The sequence below is a fragment of the Ischnura elegans genome, chromosome 3 (genome assembly GCF_921293095.1).
Source record: "Ischnura elegans chromosome 3, ioIscEleg1.1, whole genome shotgun sequence".
Classification (NCBI taxonomy): Eukaryota; Metazoa; Arthropoda; class Insecta; order Odonata; family Coenagrionidae; genus Ischnura; species Ischnura elegans.
Window position 1 is genome coordinate 123,106,788 of NC_060248.1, and position 15,012 is coordinate 123,121,799.

General features: G+C 41.1%; 1 protein-coding gene and 1 long non-coding RNA gene across 3 annotated transcripts in view; one reads left to right on the forward strand and one right to left on the reverse strand.

Annotated features, from left to right (window-relative positions):
• LOC124155268 (phenoloxidase 1-like) overlaps positions 1 to 8,668 on the forward strand; it is a 32,116-nt gene extending 23,448 nt beyond the window's left edge. The window contains exons 11-12 of the mRNA XM_046528987.1: positions 3,805 to 4,043; positions 7,804 to 8,668. Of these exons, the coding sequence (XP_046384943.1) occupies positions 3,805 to 4,043; positions 7,804 to 8,037 (473 nt within the window). The 3' untranslated portion in view covers positions 8,038 to 8,668. The remainder of the gene's footprint in view (positions 1 to 3,804; positions 4,044 to 7,803) is intronic.
• LOC124156486 lies at positions 1,445 to 2,797 on the reverse strand. Of its 2 annotated transcripts, XR_006864336.1 has the most exons (4): positions 2,629 to 2,797; positions 2,415 to 2,554; positions 2,152 to 2,243; positions 1,445 to 1,678 (listed from the first exon to the last, which is right to left on the reverse strand). It is a non-coding gene; the product is annotated as an uncharacterized LOC124156486 (long non-coding RNA). The 2 variants fall into 2 exon arrangements; XR_006864337.1 differs by having other exon boundaries at positions 2,152 to 2,554; positions 2,629 to 2,795.
• Positions 8,669 to 15,012: the final 6,344 nt, after the last annotated feature.

A 15,012-nucleotide genomic window follows, 5' to 3' on the forward strand; every position in this document is an offset into this window, starting at 1 on the left:
AAATAAATAGAGAGCTCGACATCCTTTCGTATTTTGTTACTATCTACGGGAAATTGTAGCGTTTCTCGTTTCTAGCATAGGGATATATTTCCTTTCTGTAGAAACATTAAATTATGGTTTCGGCAGTAGTGGCCCACGTCGCCCTAATGGCAGTGTTGGGATTTCCCTATCCTACTTCTCCTAACCTTATCCTTACCGGGGAGTCGTCGTCCGGGGCTCACATCGCGGTGGCACCTCCTTCCCCTTTTCCTCCCCCTTCCTGGGGTAGCACGGGCGTAAAAGTCTCGGACTTTGTTCCCGGCCCTCAGGAATGTAACCATCGCGGGCCCACCCTGGGTACGCGATTCCGATGCAAGGTGCGTATAATAGGAGGTGGTCTCAGCTGAAACTCCGTGCGGGCGTGACGTCACGAGGTTCCCAACGTAGACGTATGCCAGGGAATAACAAGCAGGAATCGGGTCGTGATATCGCCTTTCCGCATCAAATTCTTATGAGTTACAATAAAAATATCGTTAATAGCCATCAGATTACGTTGTATATTCTTCCGGAATGTCCATGTTTCCTTTTCAATCGCATCATAAAACTAGCAAAGTAAGCAGAATTATCGTATTCTACATCCTATAGTTCCATCCATAAAATATCGCAATGTATCATGCTATTTGAAATTATAAACTCATAAGAGGAATAAGCTACCGTAAAAAAATAGTTAAACACGTATTTTATTTAAGTATTTTTAGCTTTAGAATTTAAACTGAAAACCAGGACTGCAGATTCGTAGCCACTCCAAAATTGCAAATGGAATTCTATCGATATCAAGATAAAACATTTACATGTAAGGTAAATATGTGTCACAACTATTATTTTGGCTAAAAATAAATATCCTCTGTTAATTGAAGACCGTAATCTGAGCTAAGTGAGCACCAGAAGTAGTTAATTCGCCACAAAAAAGTAATTAAGGGAAAACTATAAGCGTGCCTTAGACAAGTTTTGATGCTTTTACAGGACGTTTTTCCGGGTATGGAACTTACATATGTATTAACATGGTAAATCATATCTGAAAGTACTAGTATTAATCTCATGCCCACAAAGTAGCAATGCTTACTATGGAATAATTTGAGCTTTAGGAAAGTAAAATATAAGCTGAGAAACAAGATCGAAGGTATTTCGCACATAATTTCCAAGTAAACTTCCATTAAGGTAGTGCAATGAACAGAATTGAGCACGAATCTGGTCAATTTTAAGGGCTGACTAATCAGAAATATTATCACTCCCCGAAATAAGACAAGAACAACTACGGAAACCACAACCTAACATGCAGTACATGTGCTTTTCATGAGAGTTGCCGCATGGATAACAGCTGCATCAAATGGAATCACAGACATAGGTGTTAAAAATGAAAACAATTCTCATTTTTCAAACTTATATAATGTACACACATTCAAATGTTACATTTTCAGAATGATATAAGAACGCCATTGAAACTATAAGATATCATATTAGTTAATAGATACTTAATATTATTTATACAATCAATGCAAAGTAAGCAACTTAATAATAAATCTTACGTACAAATGATGGAACAATTCTATTGAAAAAGTTTCAAATTAGTGAGAGAACCATGAATAGGAGCTGAAAGCCGTCACGCATATTCCATTAATTGTTGCTGGCATAGCTGAACCTGTAATTGAAAATGTGTATTAATTGCTGAGCTTGATTAGACCAAAAAAAAACAAAGAATTTAATAATTTCAATGAATATCATCATGATATATACATTAAATGGTCAGTATCATCAATTATCATACATTCTAAAACCTTTGGATCTTTATCAAACATGCTATCACTCAAGTTTCTAATTCATCTTTCAAGGTTTGTACTACAAGAAGACAATGATTGAGCACTTTCAATTTGCAGTATCAGCAATATACAATAATAACAGCAAAATGAAACTATAAAACATAATAATATGATATAACCATTACACAACAACCATTTTTCCTCGACAAAAAGATTTCGATATTTACCAAAATATCTGCATTATAATTAAATTTAATAGCTACAATCATTAAAAAAACTAATACATTTCTCAATCATGATCATTGTATTTTTTATGACTACTGAAAATAATAAGGTATTAAACCTGGCAACTTACCAAATAGCAGAATAGGTAGATGAATTTCACATTCAATAGACACTTCCAATCATATCCACAACTTAATGCTTCTCACCATGAAGATATAAAAACTGAATGAATCCAAATAAAACCATAACGGAATGTTAACTGGATATCCTTCAATCACTAACAAAACATAATAATTCTCTAGGAAGGCCGAAACAATTGACATTCATGGAAAGAAACAAAATTAAAAACAGGATTTCAGAATGGCATTGAATTGATGGAAAAGCCAAACTTACCGGCGGACAGAAGAATGACCTTAGGTACTACATTGATAACAATCTTTGTGGACTACTGATATACATATTCATTTATTCATATTCCTCACGGACATATTCAAATAGGTATAATACGAATCACGATGAAGTGATAACTATTTCTGTAAAAGAAAGGAATTGTTATAAAGGATCCTTAGAAGGGCAGTGAATTTATCTTTAACAAAACAATACTTACCTGTCTAAAGAAATATTCTCAATTATTATGAAGTTACTTCAACCTCATATTCCAGTTACCCAAAGATTTCAAGTCAAAGTACATGGTAGCCGCAAATTGCTGAGCCACGATGCTAGGAACCACTAGGAACTCTGAGGAAGCGAAAGGCAATGTGGAACTTCGTGACGTCACGCGCTTCCTCCCCCACTTTCAGCTGAGACCACCTCCTATTATACGCACCTTGATTCCGATGTATCTTTTCACTATGCTGTTCTGTAAGGGTGCAGTATATCGATACCATGAGGGAAGGCAGGATCAGTTCAAAAGAACACCCTAAATTCCACAAAACCGGTTTTATTGCCACATTCGAGCTGTACAACCGCCAGCAACACACTCCTCATGGCGCCTCCTTTTAGCGTGCTACACCATTTTTCTGAACTGACGGCGGCTGACCTTGAGCGTGCTCGAAACCCACCCACTCATCTTGCCAATCACAAAAGAGCGACAGGAGAATGTGTGGGAGCCCGCAGTCTCTCTCCGAACTCCGTGCAGTGCAGATCGCATTTCAGCTAGCAGTGTTGCCGAATAGAATTTGTGGAGATCGCACAGCATTCGTCCGCTGCCCCCGAAAGTACAGTTATTGCCAAGGCTGGTAACGCCGGTCGGCCGGATGGAGGGGAGCGGAAAAGGGAAGGGGATGGAGGGGAAGTGAGAGGTGGAAGGGGCAGCGCTTCTGATTGGCTACTTGCTATTTTCCAACCAGCCGCCATCTGTTCGGAAAAAGGGTATAGGCGCTCTCTATCTTCCCCCACTCCATCGTCCCGCGGTCCATTCCTCTGCCGGCGTTGCGTCGCTCCCGCGCTTGAGGCGAAGTAAGGTAGGGAACGGGGAGGGTGGGGAGGCGAAAAGCGGAGAACGAACTGCGGACTTGGCGGCGCGTGGGCGGTGGGTGGCGTGAGGTGAAGAAAGGGGGAAGACAGGACATAAGTCCCTCATCCCACGATACTTACAGTTCTACGATATCTCTCCCAAAAATTCATCTTGGTTCTTATTATATTAAAAAAATATCATCATTAATATTCATTAAATACCCTAATGTAAATTAAATGCGGATCAGTCAGTCATTTTGCCATTGATCCTCATTCTTCGGCCACCAGAAGGTCCGTTGCACAAGTGTTTGATTTTCTTTTACGGCAGTGGGTCGCCAGAAGTCTTCTACGATCACTCGTGAGTCATCGCAGTCGTCCATCACCATTCCGTTCGAGAGAACTTTCCGCGATTTGGAGTCTTCGTGTCCGTCGCCTGGCGAACAGGCCCTCGAGGACTTCAACTACTGCGGCTGTGGCTGGCCGCAACACATGCTCATTCCAAGAGGATCTCCCGAAGGCTTTCCCTGCCAGCTCTTCATCATGATCTCTGACATCAAGGACGACATGGTGAGCAATCACTGCTGTATCTTAGTGAAATGAGCGGGCTTACTTTCGAATGGCAACCCTTAAATAACACATATTTCTTATTTTGTATGACAAATGCGTGATACAGCATACAATTAAGGGAAATTTACTCCAAAATCGGAATTCTGTGCTAATATTCTTGTCAATCTTCCAGATTAAAGTCATCATGAATCTCATTTTGAACCTAATCACTGCCTTTGATGTATCGTAATAAAGAAATTGTTGACCACTACATCTACATCTACATAATACCCTGCGAGCCACCTCTAGGGTGTTTGGCAGGGGGTGATCAATCACCAGCATGCAGCATGCATTTGGACTCCCACATGCACACCACACCGTCCAAAAAACGTCCCGTATAATAACAAACTATACTACTATATGCTGTTAGAAATAGAATATAGAATAGAAATTCAGAAACATGCTGTAAGTTTTACATAGGTTAGTAGGCTACACTACAAGTCATGCAATCTATTTACGAGGTCTATTGCTGCCGTTAAAATCTCTTATTGATCGAGGAAAAAATGACATTCGGAATCTGTCTGTTCTGCAATCTATCTCTCTTATTTTATTTATATGATCTGATCTTCCGTAGTACGTTGGCGTCCGCAAGATATGGTTAACTTCGTCAGAAAAGACACTGCTCTTGAATTTATCTAAAAGGTTTAGTCTATTTTTCAATCTACGGTCCGACAGAGATTCCCATCCAAGTTTATCTAAGAGGTCAGTTACACTAACAAGACTATCGTAACGACCTTTCACATACCTGGCAGCTCTTCTTTGCACGCGTTCTAACTCTGTTATTAAGCCTTTTTCATGAGGGTCCCAAACACTGGCAGCGTATTCCAAATGTGGTCTAACGAGGGAAAAGTAGCTAATTTCTCTCACTTTGTCGTCGCACTTTCCTAATATTCTTTTAACAAAACCCATTTTACGATTAGCTTGACCGGTTATTTCTCGAATATGTTTATTCCACGATAGATCATTATTGAGTCTAACCCCTAGATATTTCACGGATTCAACTGCATTTAACTGGGTGCCCCGAATGATATAGTTACGCTGTAGGGAGTTATTCTTCTTCCAGAAATTCATTACGACGCATTTTTCCAAATTTAATTCTAACTGCCAAGCATCGCACCAAGCTTGGATAGCAGCAAGGTCATTCGTTAGTTCATCTATATCTTTGCTGGAACGAATTTCTCTGTAAACTACAGCGTCGTCTGCAAATAATCGTAACTTACTCTGCACTACTTCGCCAATGTCGTTTATATAAAGAAGGAATAGGAGTGGGCCAATGACACTACCCTGAGGAACGCCAGAAGTGACTCTAACCTCATTGGAGACCGCACCGTCTAATACTACTCTTTGGACGCGGTCGCTCAAAAATTCTCTAATCCAGGAAATGACATCTTCGTCTAGACCATAAGATTTCAGTTTTATCATTAACTTTCCGTGGGATACTTTATCAAATGCCTTTTTGAAATCAAGAAAAATCGCGTCCACTGGAATGTTGTCTTCCCCGGAGACTAAAATATCGTGGGCGAAAAGCGCTAACTGAGTTTCGCACGATCTGCTTTTCCTGAATCCATGTTGAGTTCCCATTAATAAGTTTTGCACGTCTAGGTGTTTCATTACCGAGCTGACTACGATGTGTGCAAGGACCTTGCATGAGATGGACGTTAAAGGTATCGGCCTGTAATTAGATGGCTGTTCCTTGTCTCCACTTTTAAATATAGGCGTTACATTAGCGATTTTCCAGTCATTAGGTACTTCGTGTTGCTTGATGGATTTACTGAATATTAACTTCAAGTAATGGGCAATTTCTGAGGCTAGTTCTTTATATACGCGAGAAGGGATTTCGTCTGGACCAGGTGATTTATTTGGACTAAGCGATTTCAATATATTTTCTATTCCGAGCGTACTAATTTCAATAGCTGGCATCTTATGTATACAGGGATTGTCATAGGTCTCGGGTGAGTTTTCGGAAGGCTCCGTGAACACGCTCTTAAAGTAGGAATTTAATAAATTGGCTTTATCGTAACTGCTTGTCAACACATCTCCATTGTCGTTTCTCAGCGAACATACGGTAGATCCTTTACCTTGAACTTCCCTAACATATGACCAAAATGCTTTTGGGTTTTCCTGTAACTGCTCTACTAGTGTTTTTCTTTTAAAATTCGTGAACGCATTCCTGAACGCTTCCTTCGTGGCGGCTTTAGTCATCCTATATTTTTTAATTATTAGCTCGCGTTCATTAGCGGATAAATCCGTGCTGACTTTTTTCATTTTAGCATGACACGCTCTCTGTCGCCTCAATGATTTTCTCACTTCCGCGTCGTACCATCTCGGTTCGCTGCCTTCTTTTACTATTTTACTAGGGATATAGCTATTTATTCCCGAAGTTACGAGCGAAAGAAAAGCTTTCCAAGTATTCTCTACATTTAACTTTAATACTGATTCTTGAAACTCGGGGAAAGCATTTTTCAGATGACTCTTAAACCCATCAAAATCAGCTCTTTTAAAAATGAAAACTTTACGCTCTTTTTTAAAGTTTACAGCGGTATTTAGAGAAAACTTTGCAGTTACTACATTATGGTCACTAATTCCTTCGAAAGTGCCAACGTTTATTACCTGATGTGGTATATTTGTCGCTAATAAATCAAGAATATTTTCTCCTCTGTTTGGTGCGGATGCCATTTGAAACAATGAATTAGACGTAAAAGTGTGTAATAACTACGTGATGAAAAGACAAAGGCTTAGATTGCTGCGGGGCAAATGTTTTGCCTACTAAATCAAAGGTTGGAGGATCGAGTCCCGCCAGGGTAGATTTACCCTATCTTAGGCATGGATGTTTGGGATGGCCCTAAGTTGTTGTTTTTAAAGGCCTTAAGTACGCTATTGTCGGAGAGGTGAAGACATGTTAAATCCTTTATAATTATGCATGTAAAAAATTACCTCCTCCAACAAATCCTGAAGGAAAGAATCATCCCAAGTAATATGAAATTAGTATTGACGTCACCTGTTTACTGCAAGCGCAGTCGCTAAGCCGATATTCAATTTTTTTATCTCATGAGCGAGGTTTAAATGATTCCGGTAAGATCTCCAGTTACTCCTCGTTCCGTGCTCATTAATGGCGCTCTACTCTATTCATTTCATCTTTACGGGTGAGCTGGCGTGGCTAAAGCAAGTGGGGATGGAGGGAAAGTTTCTTGACACGTGACTTTCCCTTTGCCAATTAGCAGACAACATGCGTGGCTTAGCGCTCTCACACCTCCGTCGTATCAATATTGTGAATCTACTCGTGGAGCAGTGTTGCCAAACCTCACATGTTATCCTTGTAGGTCTTTAAGTATGTACTTCAGCAATGGTGCCACATTCAATGTGTAGCTGAAAATTTCATGGGCTTCTGTGAAGGGATCCTCCTCAATACCTTCCAAATAGGTAAATATTTTGCCTCGGCGCCGGGCCTAAACTACCCTAGGCCACGCGTGACTCACACGTTTTCAGTGACACACAAGGACGGCTATGTACATTTGGCAACGATAAGTTCGCTCCTGCCCTTTTTCTCGGTACCACCCCTCCCACATCAGCGAAGCCCTCCGAGAGTGTCCGAGCTCTAACGAAAGCTCACCCGCAAATACAAAATGAACAGATTATGGCAATGCATCACTGTGTGTGTTACGTTTGATGGATGAATCACGGCCGCGGGTTTAATTTCTTTGCATTGCGTTCCACTCCACAGGTCGAAGGCTCCAGTGCAGGAAACGGCGAATGTGCCAAGTCGGCCAGCTTCTGCGGCATCCGAGACAAGAAGTACCCGGATCGCCGCTCCATGGGCTACCCCTTCGACCGAATGCCGCCCTCCGGAGTGGACACCCTCCAGCAGTTCCTCACGCCCAACATGGCTGTCACAGACGTCCGCATCGTCTTCACCAACCGCACCGAACCCGGCAGGAGCGTGTCCAATCAGCTGTGAGAGCCAGCCGCCGTAAAATAATAATAACTAAAAGTTTTATTAACTCCCAAAAAAATAAGCAATATGCAAAAAATATGTTAATATATAACACGAAAATAAGAGTATTTTTAGCTATCCTTTAAGAAAAATCACTTTTGAGTTCACCTTTCCAAAAGTCATAGCTGCTAATTTTTTATAGAAAATACAGAACAATTTACATCAAAAAATAATTATACATGATTAAAATAAGTGAACTCATCCTATATTCAGTGCTTCTGTTTCTTCATTTTCTTCCATAGTATTTTGTAAGTGCAAATTTCAAACTGTATACTTTATCTTAATAGAATTTTTCCCAGTCGTTAACCCACAATTTATGCTTGCTTATTTACTTTACCTGCCAACATTTCGTTGGGCTGTTATGCAAATAAATATTATTGTTATTATTCTTTAGTATTTTTCAGTGCCATTAACATATTGTCTCCGGAATACTTTGTGTACCCAACCTTGGGTTGGTATCTATGGACATCCGGTCCATGAGAAATGGAGAAAGACCTAAGGTTGGTACCGGTTGTCACTTCCGGTTCCCCATTACGGTAAAGTGACAATGTGTACCGATGTGTAAGAGATATCAAATAAATACATAGTCATCCAGTGCCGGCTTGCTCATTTAATCCGCATCACCCTCCTGGACCAAAAATGGAACATAGCGCAGTCGGTAGGATCATTCTATCGTAATAGATACACATCATTAGTGACATACGTGAGATAGCGTCAGACCATGCTAGCCCGAAGTACGGAACCTGGAGAAAATGGCCTCATACGTTAGACTACCACAGTCCGTTGACTTGAACGGCACAAGTCCTTACATAGACTGGGTTAACTATATGAGCGAGTTTGAAAATTTCCTGATCGCCACGAAGCAAGATGGAGAAAGTGACGCCATTAAAGTCGCCATTTTCTTAACATCCTGGGCGGCCCGGCATTATCGCTATTATCGACCTTCAGGCTCACAGAAACGGAGAGGAAAGACTACACAACAGTAAAATAGGCATTCGAACTGTATGTTGTTATTATTATAGTATTCTACCGATTATGGTAGGTTTCCATGGAGTGTTCAAGAAGTGATCTGGAAGCCTCCCTTTCCTTGCAGCACTGCCTTCTTTAATTCACTGTAAGGCCTAATCCCTTTCAATCTATCTCAAAAATCCTATTCTTTTCCGTCCCCTCCCTCGTTTCCCTAACATTCTACCCTCTAACACCTTTTTCAACATCCCCTCCCCGCTAAGCACTAACTCCATCCATACCTTCTGTCTCCTATGTATCTCATCTAAAAGCTGCCTCTCCTCGTCAACCATATCCAGCACTTCGTCGTTCCTTTTCCTCTCCGTCCATTTCACCCTCTCCATTCTTCTCCATACCCACATCTCGAATACCTCCAATCTTCTCTCGTCTTCTTTCCTCAGTGTCCACGTTTCCGCACCGTAGAGAGCTACACTCCAAATCAAACTCTTCACTAACCTTTTCTTTAAACTCTTACATAACGATCCTCTCAGAAGCTCCTTCCTGTTCATGAACTCCTCCTTTGCCAATGCAATTCTCTTCCTTATGTCCTTACTACTGTATCCGTTTTCCTCTAACGTACTGCGTAAATAGTTGAACTGCTCAACCTGCTCAAGTTTTTCACCAACCAGTTTTATCTTAAGTCTTACATTCCTCGCTCGTGATGCTTTACAAAACCGCATTACCTTAGTTTTCTTGTGATTAATCCTCATCCCATACTCCTCGCAACGCTCGCATTACGCATCCACAAGAGCCTAAAGCCCCCTCGTCAACTGGCTAATCAACGCCTGATCATCCACGAATCTCACTGATTTGAACATCATTCCTCCCACTTTTATTCCAGCTTCTAACTCATCCAACGCTTCCCTTACCATCTCTCCAGCGTACACGCTAAAGAGCAGAGGCGATAGAGGATTGCCTTGCCTCACTCCTCATCCCATTCTTGCCCACCCAGATTCTCCGTCCGCTACCCTCACTTGCGCAGTCTGGGCCATGTAAAGATTACGAATCAGTCGTCTATCCCTCCAATCTGCACCTATTCCTTGAGAATATCTATTAACTTTACCCAATCCACCCTATCAAATGCTTTCTCAAAATCCACGAAGCAGGCATATACGTCCTGGTCGTATTCTAGGTTCCTCTCCACGAGGGACCTCATTGTTGCTATTGCATCATGAGCTGACTTCCCTTTTCTGAAACCAAATTGATCTTCGCCCAAATACTCGTTTGCACTTGCCTCCATTCGTCTGTTCAATATCCTCAGTACCACTTTCGCCGCATGCGGTATTAGGCTGATAGTTCTATAATCTCCGCATTCCACAGCTTTCTTCTTTTTCGGAAGCGGAATTAAAACCGTCTTCACGAAATCCTCCGGCCAAAATCCCTCTTCATAGATCCTGCGCACTAGTTCGAAAAACCTTTTCTTACTATCCATTCCTAGATTTTTCAGAAGCTCACACGGGATATTGTCCACGCCTACTGCTTTCCTAGTCTTCATATCACGAAGTGCTCTCTCTATTTCCGAATCTAATATCCCCGGCCCAAGATTATCATCCTCCACTGCACTTTCCTCCTCTAGAGTCAATATCTCCGGTCTGTTTCTTCCATACAGATCCTCCACGTATTCCTTCCATCTACTATGTACCTCTTCTCGCTCGGTTAGCATCCTCCCATCTTAAGACTTAATTTTAGACATGGCTTGTCCTCTTTTTCCGCCCGATAGCGACTTCACCTTGGCGTACAACGCGCCTGCTTCTCCAACGCGCCTTCTGGAACTTTTCCATTTCATCACAATGTCTTTTCCACCAATCCTCCCTTGCCCTCTTAGTTTCACGTCGTAATCGATGCTTTGGTTCCCTATACATTCTTTTGCCCCGCTCTGTGTCCACGTTCTTCCACTTCCTTCTCTCCTCCATTTCTTTTACCATTGCCTCCGTAACCCAAGGCTTCTTTATCCTTCTGCTGTCAACGTAGCCAATTGACTTTTCCGCCGCATTGGCTATTCCCGTTTTACTATTATTCCATCTTTCCTCAACAGTATTCGTACCTTCAATCTCCCGTATACTAATGTCCACTAGTTCCTGATATTCTCTCCTCATACTCCCCTTCAGTGCTTTAACATTCCATTTCCTCACCCTCCTGCCTTTCATGAGTCTTTTGAATCTTACGTTGCATTTCATAAGTACTAGGTTGCTGTCTGAATCCGTATCTGCTGCTGGGAAGCTGCGCGCTATTCCTATAACTTCTGTCTTACCATAATGTAGTCTATTTGATATCTCCCCACATCCCCTGGACACCCGCCCTTTGTGGACGGGTCCCGGACGATGAGAATCCGAGGCTCATTTGTGTGTGCTCCTTGTTTTCAGGGAAGAGATAGTTGGTAGAGTTTCCCACTTCCATTCCAACAGCGTTTTTCACGTGACACCATCACGTGGACTACCTTTCGTCTGGCTCCTACCCTTCGACCTATCTGGCATGGGTGGCCCTACCGGGAATAATTTAGAATAAATCCCGCTAGTGCAGCTCTAGGGGTTATAGGATCGCGCAAGCCTTTCCACCACGACAAGGTTGCATCCCAAGGGAAAGGGAACTATATGTGGCTCCGAAAATTAACGAGACTTTTGAACGATACGTGTTCAATCAACAGGTACAGGATGAAGGGGAGACTTTCGAATACTTTTTCGCCGACTGTCGGAGGCTCCTCAAGAATTGCGGATTCTCCAGGGTGGAGTCTCAGCAAGAGTCAGTGTTGCGGTACCGCATTGTCTTCGGGGTGAGTGATAAAGCAGTTCAAGAAGCTCTCCTTTGAATTGAAGACTTAACCCTTGATAGAGCAGCGGCTCATTGCAGAGCTGTAGAGCAGAGCAGACGCCAGGCGAAGGTCATCCAGGAGTCGACGAGTGCTAGAGAAAGTGGTGCTGCTGTTGATGTCGTGAAGGAAAGCAGTGCTGCTGTTAAAGTTGTGAGAAAAGGAAGGCATCAAAACAGTGATGTAAGAGCACATAAGGGCAACACATTGAGTAGAGTTAATAAAAAGAGCTCATATAACGTGTTTCACTGCCAAAGGTGTGATTCAAGACACGCCGTGCGCGCATGTCCCACATTTGGCAAAGATTCATTTTGCTGTTACGTGCAGAATTAACAAGGTACGCCAAATTAATGAGTACTAGTCTGACTCGGATGTATCATCTATCTATTTCGACATTGTTGGTGTCAGTGTGAGTGCGGTGGGATCTAAAAGTAAGGGCTTTAGAGAAAATGAGTGGCACGAAGAGATTAAATTGAACGGTAAAACAATGCTGACGAAACTCGATATTGGGGCCCAGGTTAATGTGTTGCCTAATAAGCTATTTAAAAGTGTGAGTGAAAGTGTTCATGTTCGGCCCACTAGACTGCTACTTGAGGCGTACGGGGGAACCAAAGTTAAGCCAATGGGAATAGCTATGATTTGTTGTAAGAGGGAAGGATGCATATCTCGATTTTGTGATTGTAGATTGTGATTCCCAACCCCTATTGGGTTTACCGGGGTGTGTGTCTATCTCTAAATTTCCCACACGGAAAATAGATATCTATGTATTGTCTATTTTCTTCTATGAATAGATATATACCTAATAGATGCCTATTAGACATCTATTAGTTATATATCTCTCTGTCAGACATCTATTAGATGCACTGGTGAAGAGGGGCGGTTTTGGATGCATCTCCAAAAGTGTCTTTTAAAACGCGATTCATGAGCTATGGAAGCGATTTAACATTTGATTGAGGGACAAATTTTTTGGTTCCTTACTCGAGCGATGGCGGACTTGAAAAATTTTCGACGCGTCGAACGAAGCCTGGCGACATGACAGTGGCAAAGCCAGGAATTTCGTTCGGGGAGGGCTCCAAAACCAAGGGGGAAAATTTTTGAAAAATCGGGCTCTAAGTAATGGGTTTTAAACACTTTTCAGAATCGAAAAAACTTAATTTTTGAAAGAAACATTTTGTAAATTCCTGATTTCTCAATATTTTGTTTTCTTTTATGAAGGGCAATAATTGTGTTTTTATATTTCGGGGGGGGGGGGGAAGGGGGCGTCCAGACCCCCCAAACCCCCACTACGCAACTGCCTGGCGACTATGCCAACTATATCTGTATATTGTCTATTTTCATATATGAGTAGATGTATATGTAAAGGCCGTTTTACACGGTACACGGAATTGCGCAATCTGACGTACTTGCGAAGGCGCAATCAAAATTGCGTCGTGTAAAGCGGTGAATTGCTAGAGCACATGCGAGAATGCGTGGATGCGAGACGGCAAAATAGCCCCTGTTCTAATTTCGTTCATGCATTCGCGCAATAGGATGGAACACTCAAAATTAGAAATTGGATTTCGTTATTTTAAACCAAAAAGATATGAATGAAAAACACATACGCCAAATTTCAGAGCTCAAATTCGATTTTTAACCGAGATAAGTAGCTTTAAAAGTCCGCTAGGAGCTTTGACCACGCCCACGACGCGAAACGTATTTCTATTGGCTGATGCCGTGTGACGTGTGAACCTCATGAATGCTGCGGGAGTAACGCTTGAAGAAGCCGTAAACACATTGGGTTCGTGGAAATAGTGGCCAAAATTTTATCATCATGGTGAAAAAAACGTTAATTTTGTTCTGGCTGGTTATCGAAATGTATCAACCGAGGCTCGATGAACAATTTTTTTTGTCTTAAATGAATCATTTAATTGAAATGAAACTTCTTAAGATGAAATGTTTACAGTTTTGATAGAGATAGTAATCACGGCAATTGTAGTGGATGCTTTAATTTTCGGACATACTATCGTAAAATCCTTTACTTATTAATGGTTTCCGGATGTAAATTATGAAATAAATTAAAAAATGTGCTATAGTTATAGCTGTTTTCATGCTCTCTGAAGTGAGGAAGTTCGAGGTTCTCTCCGTTTCTTTTAGGATTAGCATTCAAATTCCGTTGGAACAGCATTTTTAAAGCAGAGGCCTCGCTTTGGTCAACTGCGCTCCTGATAATTCTTCAAGTCAGTTTCGTACCATAAAAAATTGTAAGCAGTTGTCATCAAAATGATAGAGGAACGCAGAGATGGGGATTTTTACGTGAAAATATCCGTTAGTTCCCTCATATTTACATCTGAGTTGTACAGTCACTTTTAAAAGTTTTAGAACAAAGTTTGTGGCACCACTTATGCTTCTAAAGAAAAGTTAGTATCCTGTACTACTTTCGTAGTTTTTTGCTGTGCTCCACTAACATTCCGCTTGTGAGTGAATATACATATGCACTAAAATGGATAAATGATTTTATACTGAAAATTTATCATTCCGCTTCTATTTATACAGGATGTAATGATTATTTCCTATTCATTTAATTTATACTTGAACCGGTTTTCACCCTTACTTTTTCTAATACTTATCTTTTGAGTAATTTTATGTTACCGAGGCGGCCAAGTGGCCATCGATTTGAACTGTGCTAGTAAAGGTTGAGGGATGGGGACTGTTTTTCATAATTTTTTCCGATTTTGCTCTCGTTTTCTTTCTTATTTACAGTTTTTTTTGTATTCGTAATTTCGCTGTCATTGCTAATTCGTTTTCATTGAAGCTAATGAAAATTTTTTAAATTAAGAAAAAAATGGTGGATACAACCATGATGTCGGCATTGACGTACAGTTTGAAGTCTAGCGAGAGGAGTCACACATTACATTGTATAATTTGACACTTATTATTTTTCGATTGATGATAGTTCAAACTATTTGCTAGTATTCATTCAGTAAGCATTCGCCTTTGGTTTTTCTGTTTTTCTCTAAGATTTTAAAAGTTAAAAAAGAAAGAAAAGTTATTATTTACTATTTGTGCTTCTATATATAAACCTGGCGGCACGGAGACTCAAATGTGCTTATTTCTGCTTGTTGTGAGTAATACGATATCGTAGTATTTCC